Genomic DNA, 26593 nt, shown 5'->3' on the forward strand with positions numbered 1-26593 from the left:
GCCACCACCGAGACCTGTCCCTAAAGATCCCTTGGCTCCTGCTGAGAATCTCAGCACAACACAGCTGACAGTTACCCCTTTGGCTTCCTGCCTGGCTCCTCCCAATGGAAGAGGACTCTGCACCCCGAGAAGTCGCCAACCTGCTCATCCCCACTGTCGTCCTCGCAAGCCACGAGGAGACTGCTGGACCCCACCCTGCGTGAGCCCTGTGTCCCGTTGCTCTCCGGGGACATGTGGCCCTGGCCCCAGCAGCCAAGGGTTAACTGTCCCTGGCCTCAGCCCTGGCTCCCTTCCCGGGGGCTGCGCTGTCCTGATTAGCACAGTGGTGGGACTGGGCCAAGTGCTCATCCCTGACCTCCGGGGCCTCCAGCAATCAGACCCCCGCTTTAGCGGATGAGCCACTGATGCTTTTTAAAGCACTGACTGCTGCGTGGGATTAAGCGGGCACAAGTCTGTGGCCTGCGCTGCCCTTTTCCCACAGGACCAGACGCCCTCTTCCCAGAGTGTTGTGTGGGCCTGGCAGGGAAGGGTCCTGGCTCTCCTGCAGATGCCCCAGGAGACCCCTCCCCTTCCCCAAGAGGGACAGAGACGTGGCTGGCGGGCCCCTCAGAGAGCTGAGCACAGAGGCGGACACGTCCTGCCCTGTGGGCTGTTTAGCTGGGACATGCTGTGGCCACTGGCTTCCCAGAGGCTACAATGGCCTGGCCTGATGAGCTGGCCCGTTTCCTGCCAGTCAACCCAGGCCCTGAGGCTGACCCCCACAGCCCTGAGATGGGGGTCCCAGGACTCCCTCTCTTTTTCTGCCTGTGGGCTCAGCCCAGCAGGGCTCGCTGGGCCAGCAACTCTGTGGGACTTGCCAGCCATCCTGAGGCTGACTCCAGTCCCAGGGCATCCCCGAAGGGCCTTTTATGTGGCCCTTTCACATCACAGAGGACTTGGCTCAGGTGACCAGGCCACAGGAAGGTGGGATGGGGCGAAGGTTTCTGGGATCCCTCTTCTCCCGTTTTCACGGGGTGCTGCCTGAGCACCAGTCTCCCAGCTCGTTCCAACACACACACACACACACACACACACACACACACCCGACGCCCCCGTGGGAAGCTGGGGTCTGGCTTCCCAGAGCTGTCCCTCCTAACCCTGATCTCTAAAAGTGACTCACAGAGGCAGCTGTGTCCACTCAGGAGTCTCTGGGGAGAAAATTCCAGAGGGTGAGAGGGTTTTTGTCTCTTCTTGCCCTCGGCTCAGCAAGGACTGGGAGAAGAATGTGATCTGGAGCGCGCCCGATCTTAAATATAGCAGGGCTGGGACACTGTGGTGACAATGGGTGGGAGCTGGGGACGGGGGAGGGCGGGAGGCGGGGGGAGGGCTGTCCATCCAGCCCTGCGGGGTGGCAGCAACAGGTGGAGCGGCCCCACCCCACATGCCGCTCCTCCTCTGGCTGTGCCCAGCTCTAGCCCCTATTCTAGTGGGAAGAGCAAGGGCTCTGGCCGGTCGCATGGAAGGTGGCAGCGGCTGGTTTCCCCGGCTCTTCCCAGCTGTGGAAGTCCTGATCAGAAAGAACTCAACCTTCGGCTGGCTGGGCACCCTGGGAATGGGGCTCAGCCTCTCTGATCTGATCCCCCTTCTGAAATTGAGACACAGTGGTGGGAGACAGTGGAGGGAAGGTGACCTAAACATTAGTCTGCCATGCTCGTGGGTGATCCCTGGCTGTGGAGGAGGCATGTGGCTTCTCCGCCCTCCACCACCCCAGCATCAGCCTGCCCCCTGTCATGGTCCTGTGTGGGAGGAGGCTGGAGAGGAGTTGGGAGCCATCAGGAAGGTACACCTGGGCCCCGTCCAGAGGGTGAGTGGGTCTGGGAAGGCTGCACCTGCTCCGACCCCCGCTGGCCACAGGTGGCCACCTACAGCAGGGCCTGTTGCTCTTCTGGGCCTCAGGGCTACACCCTGGAGAGAGGAAGCACCAGAGAGCTCTTCAGCCCGTCTTACCTCCGTGTCCCAGTGAAAAGCCTTCTAAACGCCCCTGCTTCTGTCCTCCCTCTGACCTCAGTGTTAACAGCATCTCATGGGAACACGGGTGTGTCCTGCCCATCTTCCACTGTCCCAGCAAGGACAGGGTTCCAGGATGCACCCCCCATGAAAGCTGAGCGGGAATCTGCTCAGCTAAGACTTCCTCTGTCCAGCAGGACAGCTACGCTGGTCCTCTAGCCCCTTCCCCTCCAAGGCATCCTGCTGGGATGAACCAGGTGCGCACCAGGGTCAGGGGCACCCCAAGTCTGACTGGCCTGTGCTCCCAACCTGTCCCCCTCTTCTTAGCTGTATGACCTTGGGCAATAGCCATTTTGGCTTGATTATCTGCACAGGGGGAACAATTAAGCCTGCTTACTGTCTGACTGAACAGAGTCTCCATCACATACGTCCAATAGATGTCTGCCCAACGGTGGGGTTCCCCGGTACCCCCTGGCCAGCCACACACCTGTGATGTACCCACTCATCACTGGGACCTCTGTAAATGCAGCTGATCTCCTTCATGAGGCTGAGACAAGATGATTTGGAGCTGCACAAACTTTGTGCACAACGTCAAACCTCTACCTGTTTTAATGAGGGGGCACCTTGGCCTTCTGGGCCTCAGTTTCTTCATCTGTGAATTGGGATAAGTTCCAAGATGGTGGGGAACTAGCCTGCCTGTCTTGTCTACTCTATCCTCAGCCCCAAGAACAGTGCCTGGTGTACAACTGGGCCCTTGATCTGGGTTTGTTTGAAAATGAATGAAGCAGGGGGGTGGGGTGTTGCTCGGTGGTAGAGCACTTGCCTCACACGTGTGAGGTACTGAGATCAATCCCCAGCACAGCAGTGAATCAAAACCTACTTAGAAATGAAGGATGAACAAACACTGACCTAACCTCATTCAGGCTGCTATAACAAAATGCCTTAGAATGGGTAGTTTGTAAATAACAGGAATATGTTTCTCATGGTTTGGAGCCTGGGAAGGTGATGATCAAGGCACCTGCAGACTCAGTGTCTGGTGAAGGCTGGCTCTGCTTCATAGCTGGGACCCCTTGCTGCATCCTCACGTGACGGAAGAGGCACAAGAGATAGGGCGTTCCCCTCAACCTCTTTTATAGGGGCAATCGTCCCACTGTGGAGGGAGCAGCCCTCACAAGGCAATCGCCTCCCAAAGTCCCCACCTCTTAACCTTATTGTGTTGGGGATTAGACTTCCACATGGGAATTTGGGAACCAACATTTAGACCATGGCAACTAACCTTCCAAAATGGTTGTGAGACTCAAATGCAATAAAAAATGTGTAAGAATACTGGTATAGTGCCTGGCTCCCTTCCTCCCTCCTTCCTTCCTTTCTTCCTTCCTTCCTTCCTCCCTCCCCCCCTCCCTTCCTCCCTCCCTCTTTCCTTCCTTCCTTCCTTCCTTCCTTCCTTCCTTCCTTCCTTCCTTCCTCCCTCCCTCCCTCCCTCCTTTCCCTTCCCTCCCTCCCTCCCTCTGTCCCTCCTTCTTTCCTTCCTTAACTCTCTCCTCCCTCCCTCTTTCCTCCCTTCCTTCTTCCCTCCCTCCTTCCCACCCTCCCTCCTTCCTTCCTTCTTTTTCCTGCTCTTAGGACCCAACCCTGCTTCATCTACCAAGAGAGCGACCAAACTGTCCTTGGCTCATGGCTCCACCTGGTGGCATAAATGGAGAACTGAGCCCGCTCCACCCAGATTCCTGCTCTGTGGCTCTCACTCGCCAGTTTATTCCAGTTACTGTTCTCCTCATGTGTATGTCCCCTGTTGCTGTCCCCGCCCTACCTTCCCTGTGCTTCTCCTCCATACCATGGGAAGGGAAAATGGGTTCAGGCAGCCAAGGGGCTGAGCAGGAGGCTGAGGTCTCCGAGCTGTGTCCCCCAGCATCAGCGTGATTGGGGAGGCAGGGACAGTCTCTCCTCTCTGGCCCTGCCTGCTTCATTGTCCCGCTGTCTGGAAGGTAGGGCGGGGACAGCAACAGGGGACAAGGCTCAGCGTGAGATCAGGTGGTAGCCTCCTTGCCCAGGCTGTCACTTAGACGAGGGAGGGACACAGACGGACCTGGCCCTCTGTGAACCCTGGAGGAGTTCAGCCCCGTTCTCTGGGTGGAAACTCGGGGCAGCCCCTGTGCGTTCCTGGAGCTGGGGCTTGGGGGTGGCATTTGTAGGCCTCCCACCCCGTCCAAGGGGTGATGGGCCGACTCTAGGGCTGTGACTTGTAGATACAGACACTGTTGGTATGAGGGTACAGTCCCCTCAGTTTCCCTGTCTGGAAGAGTTTGTTGGAAATCTAGATTCTCTAGCAGCAGTGGATTTAGCTGGGCTGGGCGGGGGTTGGGGATTTTCACGATGAAGCTGTTTTGGGAAACTGACGGGGGTAAGTCACCCTTCTGAGCTATATTTCCCTCCTTTGCAAAATATTACTAATACATACAACCTATGATGGAAGGGAGGTGGGCAGGAGGATGTGATCTAGATGGAAACTGCTAGGTGACAGGGTTGGATTCTTCCTGTTCTTTCTTATTAACACTAAGGCTGCTGCTATGGGGATTCCCCTTCATCAGTGGTTTGACTTTCTGTGGTTTCTATTACCTCTGGTCAGTGATGGTCCAAAATTCTTCAACGGAAAATTCCATAAATAAACAATTCACAAGTTTTTTTTTTTTTAATTTTTAATTTTTTTTGCAGTGCTGGGGATTTGAACCCAGGGCTTTGTGCTTCTGAGGCAAGCACTTTACCAACTGAGCTACATCCCCAGCCCTATTTTTAGTTTTTTGAGACAGTATCTCACTATGTTTTCCAGGCTGGTTCAAACTTGCAATTCTCCAGCCTCAGTCTCCTGAGGAGCTGGGATTAGAGGTGTTAAGTTGCTTACTGTTCTGGATAGTGTGATAACATCTCATGCCCTCCTGCTCCATATACCCCCGGTGTGAATCATTCCATTATCCAATGTATCCATGCTGTATATGCTACCTACCCGCTAGTTACTTAGTCCTGTTAGTTATCAGATTGACTATCATGGGAGGCTTGTGTTCAAGTAAACCCTATTTTACTTAATGCAGTAATTATTATATTTTATCATTAGTTTTTGTTAGTCTCTTACTGTGACTAATTTATAAATTAAACTTTACCCTGGGTATGTAAATATGGGGGAGAAGTATCTCTAGGGTCAGTACTGTAATACTCTAGTGATCCTGGGGCGTTTCCCCGAGGGGCTAGGAGGAACTCTGTATTACTACTCATTTACTCCTGGGCTTGGCTTTGCCATGACTGTAGGTAGGTGACACCTTAGAAAATGGGCAGGGCAGGGCTGTGGAGCTTTGGGGTAATGGGGTCAGAGCCCAGTTCTCCCAGAAATGCCGAGGCCCCGGCCAGCTGCTGAGGTACACGAACACCCTGTCCTCTTGCTGGTTCCAGCTCCTCTATAGCCCTGGGCTGCCTGGGGCCTGGAACCTCGGGGCGTATCCTGGAACTTTCCCCCTCGGTGGGGACTGTGTTAGCCTGAGGAGAGCCACAGATGGGAGACATCCACCTCTTTCCCCAGATGGCTGGACTCCTCCCTCCGAGAACCATTTTCACCCCACATGTCCTGTGAGTAGGAAGAGGTGCTTGTGGCTCTTCATTTAAAAACCTCTCTGAGGACCAGGGGTGTTGCTCAGGGGTAGAGCACTTTCCCATCAGGTGCAAGGCCCTGGGTTCCATCCCCAGTCCCCCAAAAACAAGATGAAACCCTCAACTCCGACCACACCAGAAAGCATCTCCATGGCTCCCTGTCCCCCCACTGACCTGGTGAGAATGGCCAGCTGCTGCTCCCTTGTTTTTCACTAGTAAACAAGGTAAAGACAGCTGACCTTAGGCCACGGGTGCCTTGAGGGACAGGAAGTAGACTTATTTGCAGTGTTGGGGCTGAGTCTCTCAGGAGGGCAACTCGCCCCCTCTGTTACAGAGATAGCCAGCCAGTGACTCTGCAGCGATGTTAAATATTAATTTCACATAGATAAGAATAATTCTGTCTGTCACCTTGTCCCAGGCAGGGAGAGGGACAGGAAGAGAGGGTGGCAGAGACACTGGGCACCCTGGGAAGGGTCACACCCGGGGAACTGGACCTTAGGCCTATTTCCCTAAAGCTTGGGGCAGGAGGGTGGCCAGCAGGTTGCTTGTTCCTCCGGGACCTTTAGCGAGTCCTTCCTTCCCTACAGCCCATTAGTTTCATCCTCCAAGCATCCAGACAAGTTTCTCCTGATGAGGCAAAAAGCCCTAGCCTTGACACTGGCTCTGTCGCGCCCCCACGGTGGGGTCTTGGGCGGGGGACCCTGCGTGGGTCCCTTCCCCTCTCTGGACCTCGGTTTCCTCATCGTAAGGGTGTCTGAGATGAGTGAGGCCCTGGCACCTTCCTGGAGCACAGATGGTGCTCTCCCTTCCTGGGAGCTGCTGCAGGGCCAGGAGCCCACAGCCGGCAGCCTGGGCTCTTGGGGGCCGTGTTGGGAGCCAGGCAGAAGGAGACTGGCAACGGGGCGCAGAGGAGGCCCTTGGAATTTACTGCTGCAGAAACCACCCTGCCTGTAGCCTCAGGAAGATGGTTCTGCAGCTTTTATCTCTGGGCTGTTTCCAGAAGGCCCTGTAGGCTGCCCGTGGTCCACTCTGGAGAGTCCAGCCCTCTAGCCTGGCCCAGAGCAACCCTGGGGCAATCTGGATCCTCTGAACCCTTGACAAAATTCCAGGTGATCTGAAGTCAACTTGAACGGAGGGAGTCACTCTTGTGCCACCAGGTATTTTAAAAATCACAATAGGAGATGGCTACCATTCATTAGGCCCAGTCCACATGCCAGGCACTACTACTACAGACATCAACGTCCTCACCACAACCCTGTGGGTAGGTGGTGGTGTCCCCATTTTACAGATGAGGAAACTGAGGTTCTGAGCAATGGTTGGTTAACTTAAAGTTACCCTGTTGCTAAGTGGTGAGGCTGGAGTTTGAACCCGGATGGGCTGAACCCAAAGCTGAGTCTCCAAAGTTGAGAAGTAAGTATCACTTGCTTCGTGTCCTCTTCAGGGTCCAGATGGCCCCACGTTCCTTTCAAACCCTGTTCTCAGGACAGAGTGTGGAACTCCTGCCTGCAGGAAAGGTTTCTGTGGCTTCCTCCCTGTTGGACCTGCAGTTCACTGGGGTAAAACCTCCAGCAGGGGAAATGAAGCTGGAATGGTGCAGTTCTGGGTGGGGGCCCGGGGGGATGAGCCCCAGGCCACGCCCTTCCCTGTAGTCTTGCCACTGTGCCGCCTCCGCTCTTGGCAGAAGTATAAGTTATTCCGGTTCCACCCAGACTCGGTGTGGCCCTCTCCCCCTTGGGCGATCACAGAGGAGCAGACGCCTCTTTGCGCCCTGGGCTGCTCTGGCCGGCGTCCTCAGCATGATCTCCTGCTCCCATGGGGGCCCTGCCTCCATCTCTGGTTCTTTCCAGGGCGCCCACCTGGGCGGCTGCAGCAGGGCTGAGTGGGGGTCCACGGCTGAGGGGCGGCACGGGGGGAGGGAAGGAATCCCAGGCCGCCACCTCCCCTCAGGGCTCCCACTGCACGGTCAGGGCCAGCGCCTCGAAAAGTGAGCCCAGCTCAGTGGGCAGGTCCTGCTCTGAGGCCCCAGGGGCTGGGCTCTTGGCCTCAGCCTTGGACACCAGACCCTCATCCTTGGGACACACAAGGGAGTCCAGCAGGCCAAAGGGACTGGGTCCCTGATCTGAAGGGGAGCAGGAGAGGGTAGAAGTGTGCAAAGGGAGGGACATGGGGTGGCCCTCGATCTGGACAGAGGAGAGGAGGGAGAGCTGGCCCCTTAGGTACTCTGGTGTCCCTGGCTCCCCCCTCAGGTCAGGTCCTTCGTCAGCGCAGACGCCCAGAGGCTGGTGGAATGTCTTTGCTCCTTGGGGCTCCTCCAGGGCCGCGGAGGCCACTCCCTGCAGAGCGAGGTCACCCGGGAGGCAGCTCCCAGCTGGTGCCTCTTTCTGGAACTGTCCTTTAGGCCTGGGGTGTTTGGGACTCGAGAGTGTCCCCGGCGGGGAGTCTTTTCCAGAGCCGTTCATACACACCCCGTAGGAAGCAGACAAGTTGTCTGGAGTGGTCTGCAGGGTGTAGGAGAGAGGCTGGACCTTAGAGATGGCCTGCGGAGCGTAGCATGGGGCTTTAGCTTCAGAGGCTACCTGAGGAGCATAGGACGGGGGCCTGACCTCGGGGGTGGCCTCCGGGGTGTAGGACGGTGGGGAGAGTGTCTGGTGAGCCGTCGCGCTCGCGGGCTGGAGAACGGAGATGTCTGGCTGCCCCACGTAGGTGATCTCGGGCGGGCCGTGCAGCTGTGCGACTCCTGGGGGCTCCCTGGGCCCGGAGACCACCACCTGGGAGTACTGGACGGGCTGTGACAGACCGCTGGGCCCACTGAGCTCAAAGACGGGGATCAGCACGCGCTCCTGGATGAAACGCAGTGGCTGGAACGTCAGGACGCGCTGGACGTTCTGTGTGGGACAAGGACAGTCCACCTCTTAGGGCAGGGCCTCTGCCCCTGAAGCCGACGGGGTGGCCGAGGGCCTCCAGGTGGCAGAGGGATGGGGGTCAGCTGGGGCCCTTTCTAGTTGCATATGCCCCCCTCCCAGCCCCACTTTCCAGAGACCCCAGAGTTTCTGGGGTGAGGCCTCCAAGGAGGCCCGGGCTCCCAGCCTGGTGAGGGCCACGCCTGAAGTCCAGGTTATCTCCAGGAGGGACAGTCGGGCTCTGGCCTCCCCAGGGGTAGCTCATCCAGGAGGTGGAGGGCCAGATAGCTTGCGGGAGGTGGTTGTGCCGTGCCGCCCGGCTCTTGGGGCCATCGGCAGGGTCAGGGCAGGATGGAAGCGGGAGGCCAGGAGAGTCTTGGGGACAATGGCCCATGTGGACTTTGACATGAAGCAAAATGCCCTTGCCGTTACAGCAGAGGGGCCGCTGGGGCTGCAGACGTGACCCGTGATCTGACTCACGTGGTGCTGCATGTTTTTAAAATTCGTTGACAGTATTTGAAAACTGGGGAGATTTCATATTATAATCGGAAATACTGACTTCTCAAAAACAAACAAACAAACAAAAAACAGCGAAGATGGGCCATAGGAGCCCAGGGACAGTGTGTGGCTGCCCACTTCCAGGGGCCAGAGCTCCACAGCCCCCTCGGGCGGCCATTGCTCGGCCCCTGCTGCTCCCTTTCTTGGGTCCCCCCCAGGCCTGGATGCTTTCAAGCCCAAGGGCTTTCCCAGTCTGTGTCCGCCATTCCCGGCCCCTGCTGCCCTCTCCCCGCCTCCCAGACCTCCATCCACCCTGCCTTAGCTACAGTGGGTGGGGCTGGCTCTGCTCCAGGGACTCCGTGGAGAGAACCAGGGTCGCCATGCCTGCCATGCCTGCCATGCCCTCTGGAGACCTAGGACCCCCCCCCACCTCTTTCCTGCCCCAGGAGGACCAACTCACCAGGGAGTTGGGAGGCACAGGCAGCTTGGTGACATATCGGTAGCTCAGGTAGCAGAGCACAGCCACCAAGAAGCCCATGGAGAACAGGATGGCGCCAGAGAAGGAGTAGGCCCACGTCCGATCTGGTGAGAGAGCAGCCAGAGAGGGAAGTGAGGCTGGGATCCAGCCAGGCCAGACTGCGGCCAGGCGGGCACGGCCTCTGCTACCTTCCGTATCCACAGGGCTGGGGCCAGCTCACAGGCGAAGGCCACATCCAGGTAGCTGGACTCTACAAATATGTCTTTACATCAGGAAAAAAAAAGTGTCCTTCGCTCCCACCAAGCCAGGTTTGAATTCAGAGTCCTTGGCTCTTGAGGACAACGTCTGAGGCAGGGGCAAAAGCCCCCCATGGCCCCAGCCTGGCATTGGAGGCCAAGTGCCTCCGTGCCCCCACAAATAGCCACCTTTAGGCCAAAGGTCTGCACATGAGCAAGTGTCTGCCCCCAAGGAAGGACCCAAGGAAGAGGGCTCCCGCCGAGGCAGCATGCAGGCTGGGCGCACGTACAGGAAGTTCAGGGCCCGGGACTCAGGATGGGGTCCAGAAGGGAGACCATGGGCTCCAGGTGGACCTGACCCTTTGGCTGCATGGCCTCTTTCTCTGGTGGGAGGGGCATGGCTGGGGGTGGGCATCAGAGCAGGGCCACCTACAGGGCAGGGTGCAGGGGCCCCTCCCGCCTGGGTCTAGGGCAGTCCTCCCCCCCCCCCCCCGCCCCTGCCAGCAGGAACCAGAGGAGGAGGGAGGTAAGAAAGGACAGCAGGAGGGCCTGTCCTCTCTGCCTGCTCCGGGAGGGGGCCTGGGAAAGCATCGCCCCTTCTAAAAGGCAAGGACAGGGACAGCTGGGGCTCTGGTGGCTCTCTCTGTGGCCCGGTGTCTTTGGGACAGGCACAGCCAGCTCGCGGTGTGACACTGCCCGTCAACAGACCTGGGACTCGTGAAGCACCCGGGGAAGAAGAGGTGGTGGGAGGGTTTTGAACACCAGATTTGCTCTCCCCAGGGTCTGACCTCCAAGCCACCCTCCTTTCCTTCCCGAGCCCTGTGGCCTTGGCTTGGGCTGTTCATCGCCAGGAGCCCCTGGGAATCTCTGAGCCTCCACTGCAGCCACTCCTCGCTCCTCCAGCCGGTGTGGCTCGGCCTCTGGGTCAGCCTCCCATAGCTGATGCCCTGTCACCTGTCACATGATACCCCCATTGCTGCTGGGAGGAGACATGACCTGGATGTCCCTACGTGACATACCTAATGTCATTGGAAACCCCTGCTTCTTGTCCCGGGACAGTAGAGGGCCTTGGAACATTCCCTGGCCTGATACACTTTCCACGTGCTGTTTCACCCAGGGGGAGGCAGGACGGATTAATAACACCAGGTTGAGAGTAAGGAGTGTGGGGAATTTTGATATGCTGAGCTTCCTTCCTGCAACATGACCCTCTCTGGTCTTCCATTTACTCATTGCAGTTGCCAGTGGCAGTGTAACACTTCCCATGAGCCATGCAGTGTGCTGGGTGCTCTCCGTGTTATGTCAGGAAATCGTTAAAGCCACACAGAGGGATTCAGGTGCTTCTTACAGATAACAAACTGAATCTCAGAGAGATTAAGTGACTTGCCCAAGGCCACACAGCTCCTCAGTGGAGAAGCCAAGACTGGCATGTAGGACTGCAAAGCTCACCCTCACAGCCATTACTCAATCATGCCTCCGTTTCCTCACCTGTAAAATTAAGAGCTGGGGTGACATGAACCTGAGACCACTTTCCAGCACCAAAATGCTGGGACCATGCTCTGTGACCCTCCCAGACATCCTGAGAAGAAATGAAGTGGAGATTCTGGGCTCTGGGGTTAAGCAGACTCTAGAACACCAGGTTAAAAGCAAGGTCGGTCTATCACTTTGAAGTGGAAGTAAGGGGAATAAGTGTTTAGGGGACGACCCATAAACCAAGTTCAAGGTTAGGGTTAGATCCCAGGCTTCTGATGAACCTACCTAGGTTTACTGAGCAGCTGTGTGGTCTTGGACCAGCCACTGCGCCTCTCTGAGCCAGAGTCCTTCCTCTATAAAATGGGAACCGTACTGCCCAACTTGCAGGGTTATTTTAAAGATTAAATAATATATGCAAAGCATTTGACATAACACTGGGTAACAATAAATGTCACTGATCTGTACCCCCCATCCACTACCGTCTTAGAAAAAAAATTGGTGTCACACCATGAGTGAGATCATGTAAGGACAGGCTGACAGAAAGGGAAACCAGGGCAGGGCGGGGTGGGCCAGGAGTGGGTGTGGTGTGTCTAGCACAGTTGGGGAGAGAGTCTCCGTCGTACATACACCCCAGCTTGGTGCCCATAAAGCTGGCTTCCTTTTTCTAGGTCCCTCTTGCCAAGTTCTATTCTGGTCTCCCTGGGACCCTTGCCCAGGAAGGACGTGCCCCATGTAAGTGGTCAGAGCTGGCTGAGCCTCTGGGCATATCTCCTCTGCAAAGGAACACACTGGGGTTCAGGTGGAGAAACCAGTCTCCACAGGCTCTCAGGGAAACTGCTGAGGGCAGCTTCCAAATGCAGCTGAGGATGGGAGCCGTTGCCTCCCAGGGCCAAGCGCTCTGTCCAGCTCCCAAACTAAACCCTGCTCTGGAGGTTGGCACAGTTGGAATGGAGATCCCCTCCTATCACTAATCTGAACACGATGGTCAGGAGGGGACGGTTTTTCCCGGTCCGTCCAATCCACTGCTCTCCCTCTCACCATCTAACCTTGCAGCTTGAAGCAACGCTCTGCTTCCCCACCCCTCACTACCTGTGTGACTTTGGGCCAGTTACTTAACCACTCTGAACCTCAGTTTCCTCTTCTATACAATGAGGATGATAACATTACCTGCTTCAGACTGCTCAGGAGGACTGTGCTTACTAGTGCCTGGTCCCTTGTTAATGCTGCAGAAATGCTAGCCATCATCATTGTCATTATTCTGTGTTTTGGGGAGATACTGGGGGATCCTTTTGTCTTCTCTGTTCTCTCCCTGCAGATTTTGGCCCAGTGTCATCCCTGGGGTTGGTAGTGGGGTGAGTGTGGTGGCCAGGGTGCACACAAGCCGGCCGAGAGGAAATTCAGACCCAGGCTGAGGGAAGGGTTCAGTGTTCGTGGTGACAACCCAGCCGTTCGCTCCGTTGAGGGTGAACAACGGGCCTTCATGGTACACTCGTCACCCTTCCCGGGCCAGAGCGCTGCCCAGCCTGGCTGTGCTTGCAGGGAGGGAGGAGTGGGGTTAAGAGCCGGGTTCGGGACCCCTCCTCTGGGGCACTCACCCGGCAGCGTCTTCACCCGACACACGTAGGGGGCGCTCTCCTTGGACCAGGTTGGAACCAAAATCGTGATGGTCCCCAGGAACTCCGTGTCGGGGGTCAGGCCAAGGAACTCGTATTCTCTCCGCTTCCCTCCAAGGTGCTGAGAAGGACAGAGAACCCGGAGTGAGTCCTCCTCCACGCAGACCTCCTGGGTTACCTGCCATATGTAGTAAAATGGTCCCAACAGCTGCCGGGACCAGGAACCAGAGGATCCGCCTGCAGCTCCCCATTCCTTTCTCCTCGCGCTTCATCCTCAAATCCAACCGGTCGCCACGCTCTGCATACCTTTCGCTTAGGACCCGACTGGCACCTTGCAAGCTCTGCTGTGAGACCACATCACCTAGGTCCCTGCTCCCTCCTCCACCACCTTCCGGTTCTCTTCCTTCTCTATCAAACAGCAGACACCTTTCAGTATCCACCCTCCCCTGCCTGCCTCTTTGCTTTTGTCTGGACTGGGCCTCCAGCCTCCAGCCTCTAGCCTCTAGCCTCCAGCTGGACAACGGCTGTGGCTCTTGTACTTGTCGCTTGTCTTTGGTTTTGCCCTCCCCGCCCCCACTCTCCATTTCCCATATTCATCTCAGTGCTGCCACCATCTTTCTAAAAGATCAATATAATGACACGCCCCTTTTTTCCAAATCCTGTGTAACCGTGGTCCACTTTATGCTTTGGATCTGGCCCTTGCTGCTCTGCCGCTGCGACTTACTTTAAAAATGGATGCGTTCTTTTCCTTTCCTCTCTCCCTGCTGCTCCCTAATCTCTCCCTCTCTCTCATCTCAGGGGAAACAGAATTACCTTCCTTCCCCATCCTAGGCAGAGTTGTCAATCTTTGAACAAAGTAATTCAGACTTCAGGGATGGCACCCGAAGATCTCAGAAATGATGATCTCCCGACCCAACAGGAGAATCGAGAATAGGTGGAATGTGGCCTCGGAATCACCTCTTGAAAAGTCCCCTGCTCCCTCTGATGGCAGAACCTTAGCCGCGGGGGCAACAGTCCCCTGTGCTTCTCCTTTGCTAGCAAAACAATAAACCTTCTTTTTCCTTTTTCTCAAAACCATGTCCTCATGATTGAATTGGCCTTGGGGACAAGGACTCAGCTTTCCATCTTGGATGACCCAGGATGAAATCCTGGCACCTGTCTCCCGTTCAGACCCCTCTCTCTCTGCAGCCCACCTGGTCCTTTGGTTCCCACAATGCAGAGTAGTTCCTGTTCTGGGTGACGATCGCCACCTGCTTGCTGCCCTTGTGGCTTTACATCTGCCCATCTGCTGTGACCGGTCCTCCCTTCTCAGCCTCCCACTGCCTCTGACCTTGTCCCTTGGAACTCCTCCCTGGGCTGCCCATGCCTCCTGCTTCTCCGGCCTCTGACAGCTTCCTGCCTGGTTTCAGGCCCTGAGTTTGCTGTTCTGCACGTTCTGCTCTGTTTCTTTTTCTCTCCCAGGTCCTCTCTGGCCCCTGGGCTCCTGTGATCACAGCATCCTGCGTACCCGCCTCCTCTGCTGCCCCATCCCGAGCCCAAACCTCTTTCTGATTCTTGGATTCTGTTAAGAGCATCATTCCTCCTCTCATCTCCAAAGTCTGAACCTTACAGCCACCCTCCACAAAGGCCCTCTCACATCCTTGAGACCTTGTTGCCCTGAAACGATCCCCACATCTTCCATTAAAGGGCTGGAGCCTGTGTCCTTGGGAGTTCAAAAGCCAAGAATTTTCTTCTGCTTCTCTCAGCATTTTGACCCTGCCTTCCCTTTTTGAGGGACAGAGAAGCCGAGGTTTAGGGTAACTGTTTTGTTCTGTTTTTTTGCAGGGGTAGCTGGGAAGGTGTGTGTGGAGACTGGGCGGAGCACATCGACACACTCCACTGGGTCGCCGGGTGGACTGTCCAGTTGAGATTGCTCACGTTGGCCATCACACGGGCACCGCCTGCCCTCCCCGGTTCCACACTTGACCTCTTCTCACCCCGATTCTGGTGCTTCGTACCTTCTATTGGACCAACCTCCCAAAACAACTATGAATCACGACCAAAATGGAAAACAACTCTGTGAAAGTATTAGAGAGAGAACAGAGCAGTAGATAACGGAGAAAGGAAGAAGGACGGCATCAGGTGATTTTTTTTTTTTTTTTGTCTTTCATCCTGAAGGAAGACCCCAGTCCACACCTCTTGGGGTGACTAAAACCTACACAGGAGCTCTGTCCTCTTGCTGGCTTGAAAAACCAGAGGGCAGAATTTGATGTGATCACAGTGACTGGAAAACGAGGGGAAAACCAGAGACAGGAGTGGGCGTAGAGAGGGACGCCAGCCTCCGTGTGTGAACTCTGTGCCAAGCCCGGGCCAGCTCCGGGCGTGCACCAATGCGCAGCCTCCAAATGGCACAGGGAGAGTTAAAAAAATAAAGTGAGCTGAGATTCTGAAGTCTGGAATTCAGCCAAGTTAACCATCCATGAAAACACTATAAAAAAAAAAAAAAAATCAACACCCTCTGCCTGATGGAATGGAATCCAGACTCATTTCATCGTATCATTCTTAGTGTCCAGGGCACGTTACAAAATTGTCAGGCATGTAGAGAGAAAATTAGGACCCATCTTCAGGAGAAAAGACTCTTAATAGCATCTGACCTCAAGATGACCAGTTGTTGGACACTCATTTTAAAGCAGTTGTAAAACTTTGCTCAAAGAAGTGAAAGAAAATATCTCCACAATGAATGAGTGAATAAGAACTCTCCAGTGGAAATAAGAACCTGCCAATGGAATATATGAACCACAAACGCTGGGAACCTTGGAACTGAACAGTACAATATTTGCACAAAAAGGCATAAAATGATCTTAGCAACAGATTGGAAATGACAAAAGAAATAGAGAATTTGAAGATAGATCACTAGAGTCAGACACAGTGGCCCACACCTGTCATCCCAGAGACTCAGGAGGCTGAGGCAGGAGAATCTCAAGTTCAAGGCCAGCCTCTGCAACCTAGCAAGGCCCTAAACCACTTAGTGAGACCCTGTCTTGAAATAAAAAAATAAAAAGGGCTGAGGATGTGGCTCAGTGGTTAAGCATCTCTGGATTCAATCAGCAGTTCCAAAATAAACAAATACGTAAATGGATGTAAGGAGCTGGGTGCAGTTATGAGAAAAATCAGAGTATTACTAGGGATGAAGGCGACACCTCAAATCATCAAATGGTCAATTTATGCCGAAGCTGTAACTAACAATCATAAAGGCATGCCTAATAGTGTTTCAAAACGCGTGGGAGAAAACCACACAGAATTAAAGGGAGAATAGGCAAGCCCACAATCAGCTGAGCACTCTGCGCAACTGAAAGAGCACTAGATCACCTCCCCCAAATCAGGAAAGGCGAGGACCTGTCACCACCGTCAGCCGCCTGACTGATTGATCTCTACAGAGCTCTCCCTCCACCAGAGAGCGGCAGACACATGTTCTCTCCAAGTTTACACGTGGGACTTTCACCAGGCAGGCCATATGCCGCGCCATAAAATACCTCAGTGACTTTGAAAGGACCTGAATCATGTCCAGTATGTTCTCTGACCATGAAATGAATTAGATTAGAAATCAATGGTGATAAAATATTTAGTCAAACACCAAATATTTACCAAAAATAGCTGTGATAAGGACCCTGCCTGTTCAATAAGCTCTCACTGCTGGACTCACTGGACGGTGGCAAACAAAGCCCTCCGTCCCACCCCCGCCTCTCCTGCAAGGCCCCCCCAGGCCCCCCTGGTTCACCCCCCCACCCCCGCTGGGGCCCCCACAGTGGAGGTTCTCAAACTGCAAGGTGAGGGAGAGACACCGGTATTGTTCTCTGAGGTTCACATCCCAGGGCAGGAACGCAAGCATTGGACTGAGTGGACCCGAAGGTGGTAGGCGGCCCAAGGACCTGCACTTTGAAGTGCCACAGGTGACTCTCCTGCCGTTGATCTGGGGCCATCTTTTGAGAAACTGCTCCAGTCAAAGTGGGCGGTTTTGTGCTTTTCAAAAATGCCCTCGTTTTACTTCTCTTTCTGATCATGGTGGGGCTATGTAGGCCAGTAGGGGAGAAAGGTGGGCTTTGAACTGAACTGGATTTGAATCCTGTCTGTGCTTTTAATTTGCTGAACAATCATGAGCAAGTGACTTAACCTCTCTGAGCCTCTGTTTTCTCATCTGGAAAAGGGAGACAGTGGCTCCTACCTCACAGAGCTGTGTTCAGGGTTAAATGATGTAATATCTATATATGACCTGGTATACCTCAGAGACTGGCATTGGCAAATGAAAGTTTTGCTGGAAATCTTTTAGAGCTTGCTGAACTGACAATCTGCTCCACCTTGTAATATGCTTATTTTCCTCTGCCTGTTGGAATTCTTTCAACTCCTTCCCCACCCACTAGAGTATAAGCCCCTTGATTCTGAGAACCATAGTAGGAAATAACATTCATTCAACTGAATTATGGGTTAATGGCACGTGCTGGGTGGTAGTGGGGGGGATACCACATCTTTTCTGAAAGCAAAAGGAAATAATTTGTGTACCATTTGTCAGTTGCCTGACACATTTCATTATTACTGATCTTAGGACACTCCCTGTAGATAGTTCCTGAAACTGTATGTAGTGGGGAATCAGTTGAAAGAAATGCAGCCGTAGAGACCTGCTAGAAAGGCCTCTAGCATTTTCTAAAGTCAACACCTGAGGATGTTAATAGGCTGTCCTCCAGGATGTTACAAAGTATTAGATGACAAAATCTGTACTATGCAAAAAAAGTTTTGTGGCCAAATAAATTTGAGAAAAGTTGTATGAAACAAATAGGAACTGGAATTTTGGCCCTGCAGGACTTGTCAGAGCCTTTAACAAGCTACTGTGTGTGTGAGTCTACAAAAGGGAGGTTGTGGCTTGTGACATTAGTTAGGACTCAAGCCCCTGCCCCCCGACTCCGGGAGGGACACGTTCGGGGAGTTCTGCCTCACACAACATGTCCCCTCTCTGTCTGGAGCAGCACAGATCTAATGGAAGGAAGGCATTTCCCAGGGTGCAGCCCGCACTTACCATGTGGTAGGTCTGGTTGACCTGGAGCTCTAAGCGGTAGAACAGGTCATAGAAGATCTCCTCCAGGGTTAGCTGGTGGCCGTCTCCTGCGTAGATGGGCGTGGGGCTGGGATGGACAATCATCTGAATGGATCTCACTTTGGGGACACAAGTCACATCAGGTGGTTTGATGGTAGCTGGGATAAAGGGGAGAAAAAAGAAGAGCAAGTCAGACGCGGCTGGTGTCTGGGCTGCCCGGAAGGCGGGAGGTGGCTGCTCCCCCACCAGCCCCCGGCTGAGCCCAGAATGCTTCCCAATGCATCAGCCAAACCTGGTGAAAACAGCCCTGAACTCCGCTGGTGTCCAGGTGTGGGGCTGGCGAAGGTGAAGAGGAGGAACCCAGGGCGAGGGGCTACTCAAGCCCGGACCCTGCTCCCAGGCGTCCCAGCTTGCGTCTGCCGGGGACACCCATCCCCTGGTCCATAGGCAGTGACAGCTCAGGGCATGTCAACACAGTGTTTCAGCCATGTGTCCTAAACAGCACCAGGGGCTGATATCACCCATCCGGTGACAAGGCCAGGCCCAGGACTTCAGTCCCTCTGAAGATGGAATTTTCCAAATAACGAAATGAATACAGACTCCTTCGAGAATCTGATGAGTGCCCTTCTCTCTCCCAAAATGTAGGTATACAAAAACCTCGCATCTCCGATTCCAGGGGTTCAGGCACCCAGTCACCCTGAATCTGGCTTATGGAAATCTCCCAGGGGTCCGGAGACCTCTGAAATTCAGAACACTCGAGACAGAAGCATGCGCATTTGGGTGCTGTTTATAAAATTGAAAAACTGAGCAGAACAGCCTCAGAAAGGGAATTAGATAAATAAATTAGAGCCCCTCTAAAGAATGGGTCATCTTCAGCTAGGAAATATCACATTGTGGAAAAACACTGAATAATATGGGTAAAAGTTTTTTATACAGAGGGTGAAGCTCAAAAATAAGTAAACAACGCTAGATTAAAAAAGAAAAAAAAATAAGACTCAGTTGCTAGTGAGGGCTTGTTGGAATGATCAGGGGGTGGGTGACATTTTTTTGTCTTTGCATATTTCTGTGTTTTCCAGATTTTCTGTACGTTAACATAGATTTTCCTCTATTTTGCCTATTTCTGTATTTCCCAAGTTTTCTGCAAGTGAACAAGCCAGGAAGAAAACCAGTCACTTCCTTAATTTTATTTTTTGTTTTCTTAAGAAGTCACGTGTGGTCGTAAGGCCAGTTAGCGAACGTCACCACGTGCTTGGCTTGTGTGGGAGTCGGGCAGCTGGGATTTGCTGGTTTATTTGTCCCTTATAGATGGAGCCTCTTCTGTCTGCCGAGCACCCTGCTAAGGGCTGAGAATTCGGAGGGAGCCATTGCTGGAGTGCACGTGGTAATGGACGAGGCAGATGATGCACCTGTGAGCAAGCACCATAGCTGCCCTCTGAGACCTGAGCTCTGAGGACAAAGCTCAGTGGACGGTGGATCCTCGGTATCCATGGGGAGAGATGCTGGGACACCACGTAGATACCACAATCTCCAGGTGCCCAAGTCCCTTCCGGGAAATGGCATAGTGTCTGTGTATAACCCGCGCACATTCTTCGGTACACCTTAAATCCTCTCTGGGTGGCTTCTAATACTGGATACAAAGTAAGTGCTAGGTAAATGTTAGACTGTATCATTTAGGGACAGTGACAAGAAAAAAGTGTGCTTTTGCATGTTCAAGTATAGATGCAATTTTGTTTCAAATATTTCCCACCAGCATTTGGTTCAATCTGCAGATATGGGTCCTGCAGATGCTGAGGACCAGTTGTGTTGTGAGGGAGGGTAACCGGTGACCACTGACCGAGATCAAGTAGTCAGGGCTGGGGTGGGGACACTCACTCAGGAGTCCACGCTGAGCTGAGCCCCGAGGACTGGAAAGAGCCATGGGGGAGGAGCCAGGAAGAGCCTCCATGGAGCTGGGCAGCAAGGCCCTGGGCTGGGGCTTTCAGAGGCTGGACTGGAGCAGTAGACAGAGCTGCTGGGACAGACAGTGCCTCACAGGTCACAGCAAAGAGCTGGGTCTTATTTTCAGAATCATGAGAAAATGCTGGAGAGTTTTCAGCAGGGGACGATGGGAAGGTGGGGTTTAGGTGTTGAGAAGGAATGGTCTGGGGATAGGAGGGGCTGGGAGAGGGACAGGGACTTTGGGAGGCCCTGGCTGCAGAGGAGGGCAGTGCGGCTTGGGGAAGAGGAAGAGGTCCCTGGGGCACATGCTCCGGTGGGGCTGCCTTCCCCCTCTGGCCCTGGTGCAGCCCGCTCCTGGCCCTCCGCCCATGCCAGAGGGGAGGAGGCCCCCATGCGTTGGTGCCTCCAGGCCTGAGCTGGGGACCCCACTCACTGTGTTGCAGAGAGCTGAACCGGTCGGTCATCTTGGTGGCTGACCGGCCTCCAGGGCTGACGGCCGTGACCCTGGCATAGTAGAGCTCGGTGAGGTTGCCTGTCTCCAGGGTCAGGTTGCAGGATTTCCCAGTGATTCGCTGGCAGCCCGCCTTTGCCAGCCACTGGCTCTGCCCGTACCTGTGGAGGAGGGAGGCCGTTAGGGAACCGCAGTGCCCGCAGTGCCGGGCCTGTGGCTTATTCATATAACGGTTTCTCCTGTGTACTCAGCTGGCGCTGTAGCTCAGGCCCGCGGGTGGCTCTCACCGCGACCCTGGGGGGCTGTGGACATTATTCTCCCTCTTGTTCAAACAAGGAAGCCGAGGTTCAAAGGAGTAAAATGCACCCAATGGTGCCCATGACGACCTGGATATGAACCCAACTAGTCTGAGTCCACGTTCTGATGTCACTCTCACCCGGAGTGAGAGAGAAGAGCTGGGGGGACAGGTTGGAGCCGGGGGCGCACATCGCCCACGATCTTTCTCGCCAACAGTAAACGACCAGTCCTCAGTACCTGACTGTGGGCATGGGTCCTAATGACTTGGTCTTAGTTAACCTACTGACGACCTGATCAGGAAGGAGCTAGGTCACCCTCCCCGCACAGATGGGGAAACTGAGTCACGGCGAGCTGCCCGACTGACCAGGGTGACGTGGGTGGGAGCTGGTCAGTCTGACCTGGAGTATTAATCCTTACTAATCGTCCCTCTGCAGAAGAAACGCACAACTCGTCCAGCGGGCCAGGGACGGCAGCCCAGTGGGGCCCGGGGACGTGCAGGACCGGGGATGCGCGGTAAGGGGCTGCCCCGCAGAGCGGGGCGGGCAGGACGCCTACGTCTTATACTCCACGCTGTAGACGGTGTCGCCGGCGCTCCCCGGCCCGCTGTCCCACGTCAGGATGTTTTCGAAGTTGATGGACTGGAATTTCACGTGTTGAAGAAGATGGGCGGCGTCCTCAGCCATGGGAGCTGCTGGAGGGCGGGAGCAGGGTGAGCAGGTGGGCTCGCAGGCCGGACCCCAGCCTCCAACGCGCCAGCCGGCCACCCGACCGTCCCTGCGCTCAGCTGCTCTCTTCCTTCCCACTGAGCCGTAAGCCACGTGGCATCGCGGTCACCATTTTAAGGAATTCCACCCAGTGACTACTCGGAAGACTCACAGCTGTGCAGCCATCACCCCTACCTAAGTGCAGAACACTCCCATCACCCCCATGGCGGCCAGTCCCCTTCCCTCTGCCTCAGGTCCCTGGCAAACCTATTTTCTGTCCTATGGATTTGCCTATTCCGGACCTTTTATTACAGTCTATCTTGCCCTCTTTTTGTGTCTGGCTCTTCCAGATGCAAAGTTTTCAAGTTCTATTCATACAGTAGCCTGAAGCAGCACTTATTTCCTCTTAATGGCTGTGTAATATTCCACTGGAATGATAGACCATATTTTGTGTATCCATTCAGGGATAGCCACTTTTTGGTTATTTTGAGTAATGCTGCTGCGAACATTGGTGCAAAAAAATTTAAGTGCATAGTTTGCAGTTGCCTTGGTTGTATATTCAGGTGGGATTTCTGGGTAACTCTCTGCTTGGTATGGAACCCAGGGGCTCATGACCGGCCAGCACTCCACCACTGAGCTACAGCCCCAACCCTTACATTAAACTTTTGAAGAATTGCCAAACTGTTTTTCAAAGTGGCCGTGCCTTCTTAAGCCCAGTAGCATCTGAGGAGTTTTTCTCTCGCCCTGGCCCTGCTTCTCCTTGCCTCTCCTTCCCTCACTGTTTAATGCCACCTGAGGTTGGTGTCTTTACTCATTTTGAAGAGCTTCAGCTAAAATACCCAAGAAGTAACTTGCCCAAAGTCGTTCCCTCACAGAAGGGCGGAGGAGCTGTCTGTGAATTCTGCCCACCCCCATGTCGCCTTCTTCAAAGACAAGGGCACCTTCTGCACACAGGCTTCGTGATGGGGCGGGATGCAGACTGAGGCCATGTGGGCAGGGTGACCTTGGGGAAACTCTTTAAGCAAATTTCAATTTCCTCATCTTAAAGTGGGCATGATTGGACTCACCTAGCAACAAACAAAAATGGCCACAGCAGCAGCTGACATATAGGCCACAGCAGGTGCCCGGTATTGGCCTCAGTCCCTCACTTCCCAAGACGACCTGCTGAGAGCGTTTCTATTGCTCTCCCATTTGACAGATGAGAAAAACTGAGGCCCATGAAGGCTGACACAGTGTCACAGTCAGCTCTGTGACAGCCTGCAGCATTCGCCCAGGCTGGACAGGTTGTGGGTAACAGGTTGCGGGGTGGGTTCCGCAGGGGGATGTCTGTGGGCATGCTCAGCATGGAACAGGTCCTGGGTGGAGTCTGAGGGGCGGGGACCTGGAAAGCAAGAGACTCGTGTGTGGAAGGGGGCTGCCCTGCTGTTCACCCTTTATTAGGAGGTGGGGCTCTAGTGATCTGAGCCCTGGAAGAGGGACAGAGAGAGGAGGGGAGAAGATGGCCCTTAGTGAGTCCACAGTAGAGGCTGGGGATGGGGCTCAGTGGTGGAGCACGTGCTTAGCGTGCCCCAGGCCCTGGGTTCAACCCCAGTACAAAGAGCAGCGTCTAAGGCCCTCTCTTCTCGTCCAGGCCTTTGCCCGTCTACTGCCGCTTATGACGGGGAAGAACAGCAAAGGCCTGAGCCCCAGGACGGGGCTGGCGAGGGGCCGCTGCTCTGAATCTTCACTGCAAACCTTGACTTGCAAAGCCCGTCCCTCGGCCCTCCACGCTTGGCCAGTGGAGGGGAAGAGGGTGCAGGAAGGTGGCTACTGGCTCTGAGCTGGCACAGAACCACCCGGCTGGTGGGCTGAGAAATGCGCAGGTGCAGACTCAGCTGCACCAAGGCCTCTGTATATTTTTTATTTATTTATTTATTTATTTTTGCGGTGCTGGGGATTGAACCCAGGGCCTTGTGTTATGAGGCAAGCACTCTACCAACTGAGCTATCTCCCCAGTCCCCAAGGCCTCTTTACTGGGTATGGGCCTCCTTTCCCCTGGACATGACCACGACCACCAGCAGGTCTGGGGCACGAGGGGGCAGAGTTATTTATTCCCAAGTTACACACAGAATTTCTGTGAGAGGGGGCCCGGGCTTGGGGAGGCCCTTGTGGGTGGGAAGAGTCTTGCACATCCCCTGCTCTCTGAACCTGGGGCTTTAGGGGTAGCGTGGGGCCTCTCGTTGCCCCTACCCCGGGTGATAGCTACACCGCTGAACCCCAGATGTGGCTCACGTCCCGCGTGGATCCCAGTCTGGGCAGCACTGGTGTCTGGAGGGAGGGTCCTAGACTCAGGGCTGGGTCTAAAGGGGTGGAAGGAGTGCAGTGGAAGTTAGCCTGAAGAGTGGCTACTGGTGGGGTCTAGGGCAGAGGGGAGAGGCTGAGGTTTGAGAGGTAGCCACGGTCGGTCAGTCTGGGGGCGGGGTAGCACCCCCAGGGGCAGGTTGGAAGCTGCAGTGGGAAGCTTGCTGGTTGGGGACAGTGTCCTGTGTGGGCTACCTGTGCCAGGGGCAGGTGGCTGAAGCTGGTGAAGGGTCCTGGGCAGTGGGAGTGCTGGAGATTGAACCCTGATGCTTCATCTTAGCTGCATCTCCATCCCTTTTCATTTTTTATTTAGAGACAAGTTCCTGCAGAGTGGCTTAGGGCCTTGCTCAATTGCTGAGGCTGGCTTGAACTTGTGATCCTCCTACTTAGTCTCCTGAGTTGCTGGGATCAACGTGTCACTGTGCCTGGCTGACACCACTTTTCGAGAGGAAACCGAGGCTGGCTTCCTGAAGTGGTGGGGGGCACCGCCGGACCCCTCTTGGAGGGGGTGCCAGGGGCTGATGAGGCCTTGCCCCTCTCCCAGCCTCCCCACTCCTTCTCCTCCCCAAGTCCGTCCTGCTCTCCCCAGCCGGTGTCGTCTCTGCCCTCCTGGCTGACAGTCTGCCTTGTGACAGCTGGAAGACATATGCTGTGTGCAGCCTGGCTGCCGAGTAGACTTTATAAAAGGCAAGTTTTCACATTTGTGTGGAAAAACAATATGTCAACCAGCAGGGAAGCTAAGGAAACACACAAACAGCGGTGCCACAGGCTCTGGAATCCGCCGAGAGCACAGGGCGAGGGGCCAGGTCCGCAGAGATGCCACCAGCCCTTAACCATCTCCTGTGGGTCCCCGTCTTCAGGGGCCAGGAGCTCCGGGGCTTCCGACCAGAATAGGAGGGTCTAAAGGGATGTGTTTTGGAGCCTCTGAGGCTGCAGGAAGCCTCCCTGGTCCATCACAGACCCAGAGCATGAGGAATCCCCCCTGACGCCAGGGGAGAACAGACTGGAAGCAGCAAGGACTCGGTCAGAGCTGGCCAGGGCCTGTGCCTTTGTGGGCCTCACCCTGCATCAGAGGAGCAGGACCTGCAGAGGTCACACATCTCTCTTCCACCAGGACTGTGCGCCCACTTCCTGACAGATCCCCCGTGATCACCTCAGGAGAAGAGAGGCAACCTGGGCCTCACGTAAGCTTCTCCCCAGTGACGAGTCCCAAGTCCGCTTTCTTGGGTCTGAGACCAATGCCCCTTTGTCCTGGCTTAAGACTTAAACTAGTGTCTGAAGACCTGTCAGTGCAGCCCACCTGGCCACTCTGGGAGGACATGCTCTTTCAGGTCCAGCAGAGGGGCCAGAAGAGGCCCCACAGGGACATGGAGAGAGGCGATGGCCCAACTCAGCTTTGACCCACTGGTCCCTCGTCCCCTCTGGTGCCAGGAGAGGAAGAGGAGCTCAATTCTGCCAGAACCCTTCGAGTGGGCAAAGGGGGTCTGCTCCCCAGCCCGGGCCTCTACCCACTGGGATGGGGGTGTCTAGCACCCCGGTTGAAACTGCTGGCCACGTCCCCTAAGACCTGCAGGTCAGGCTCTGGGGCACCCTCTTGTCCTCCCCAGCCACCTGGGCTGGCCACCTGTATCTCCAGGAAAACCCGGCACCCGGTCAAACCCAAGCAGAGGAGAAAATGAAAGCGCCCGGATGGAGCTGCCCAGGGCACAGGGAGACAGCCCTGACGGCTGGCCTGGGTGGCCAGGGCTCCCACAGGGCAGGGACACTCACCGGCCAGGGATCCCACCACCAGCATGGTCAGTAGCGTCCTCATCGGCCCTGCCTGGGACCCCTTGGGGCCCCACTCCGGGCCCTGCACAGAGGGCAGGCTGTGAAGTCTTGGCGCCCTGGCAGCTGGCTCCACCCGGGAAGGGAGGCGGGGAAGCCAGGGGAGGCGAGGGAGGGGAGGGGAGGCCCTGGGCCAGTGGGGGCAGGGGTACAAAGGTGCCTGGCCCGGTGCTCTGGAATTCCAGGTCCTGGGTGGGATCCAAGGGAGTTCCCTTCCCTGTTGCAGAGAACAGCGACCAGGGCCGGCTGGCTTGTTTATCTGGTCTGGTTGGCTGATTCATCCCAAGACTCTTCAGTGGTTTATCAGGAGCTGAGAGGCAGAAGAGGCAAAAATGACCCCCAACAAGCAGTCTTATCTGAGAGCAACTGGCGCCGTATCGAAGCCCACATCGCGAGGGTACCTTTTGCCTGGGTAATTCTATTCCTAGGGGATTTACCCTGAGGAAATAACGGGCAAGACAGAAGAAAAAAATCCAGAATGTTTCTTGCAGCAAAGGAGAAGCCCTGACTCCTTGGCTTTGTTCTGGCAGGAGAAGATATGGGTGTCTGATGCCTGTCCTTGTGCCCAGATCCGGACCCCCAGGCTGGACAGTGGGCTTGGGGACAGCTTTCCTGCTGGCAAGGCAGCTGGGGCGAGATGCTCAGACACTTCCCTTGAGCCTTTGGGGCTGGTATCTGCAAAAAGTTAGAGAAAAATGGATCTCACACTTCACGATTCTTCCTGCTGTGTTAGAGAGGGTTCTGGAAACGCAGGAGTGGGTCCCTGGATGGGGGCAGTGAAGCTAGAAACTGCTCCCGAGCTGTGATTCTGCCATGAAGAGCAGCATCTGCAGAGACGAACGAGAACTTCCTGGTGATGAAGGTGCTTAGGAAAGTGTTTTCCCTTCTTGACCAGAGAAGGTCAAAGGGACATGGACTCAGGTTAGGGACCTGCCCCTGGGGTGGGTTTACTGGGCCCCACTTCACTGTCAGACCCACAGGGATCCCGGGAGGGCCTGGCTTTATTTTATTTTGCACGTGTGGTGCTGGGGATCTAACCCAGGGCCTGGGGAATGCCAGGCAATTGCTCTGCCACTGAGCTGCACCCCAGCCCTGCGCTTGGCTTTTGGATACAGTGGATCGTGATATCCAGGGATCTAAGCTTCAGTTTCCTT

The 26593-nt window shown here is 55.1% G+C and overlaps 1 protein-coding gene across 1 annotated transcript; it reads right to left on the reverse strand.

The window, feature by feature from the left end:
* Positions 1-4878: 4878 nt before the first annotated feature.
* IL22RA1 (interleukin 22 receptor subunit alpha 1) lies at positions 4879-25522 on the reverse strand. The gene is made up of 7 exons (XM_079138309.1): positions 25383-25522; positions 21124-21256; positions 20254-20432; positions 17865-18040; positions 12800-12938; positions 9481-9602; positions 4879-8507 (listed from the first exon to the last, which is right to left on the reverse strand). The coding sequence occupies exons 1-7, from the start codon at positions 25423-25425 to the stop codon at positions 7566-7568; spliced, it is 1734 nt and encodes a 577-aa protein (XP_078994435.1). The 5' UTR covers positions 25426-25522; the 3' UTR covers positions 4879-7565.
* Between the last annotated feature and the right edge of the window lie 1071 nt (positions 25523-26593).

The sequence above is a fragment of the Sciurus vulgaris genome (genome assembly GCF_902686455.1).
Source record: "Sciurus vulgaris genome assembly, chromosome: 1".
In the NCBI taxonomy this organism is placed as follows: Eukaryota; Metazoa; Chordata; class Mammalia; order Rodentia; family Sciuridae; genus Sciurus; species Sciurus vulgaris.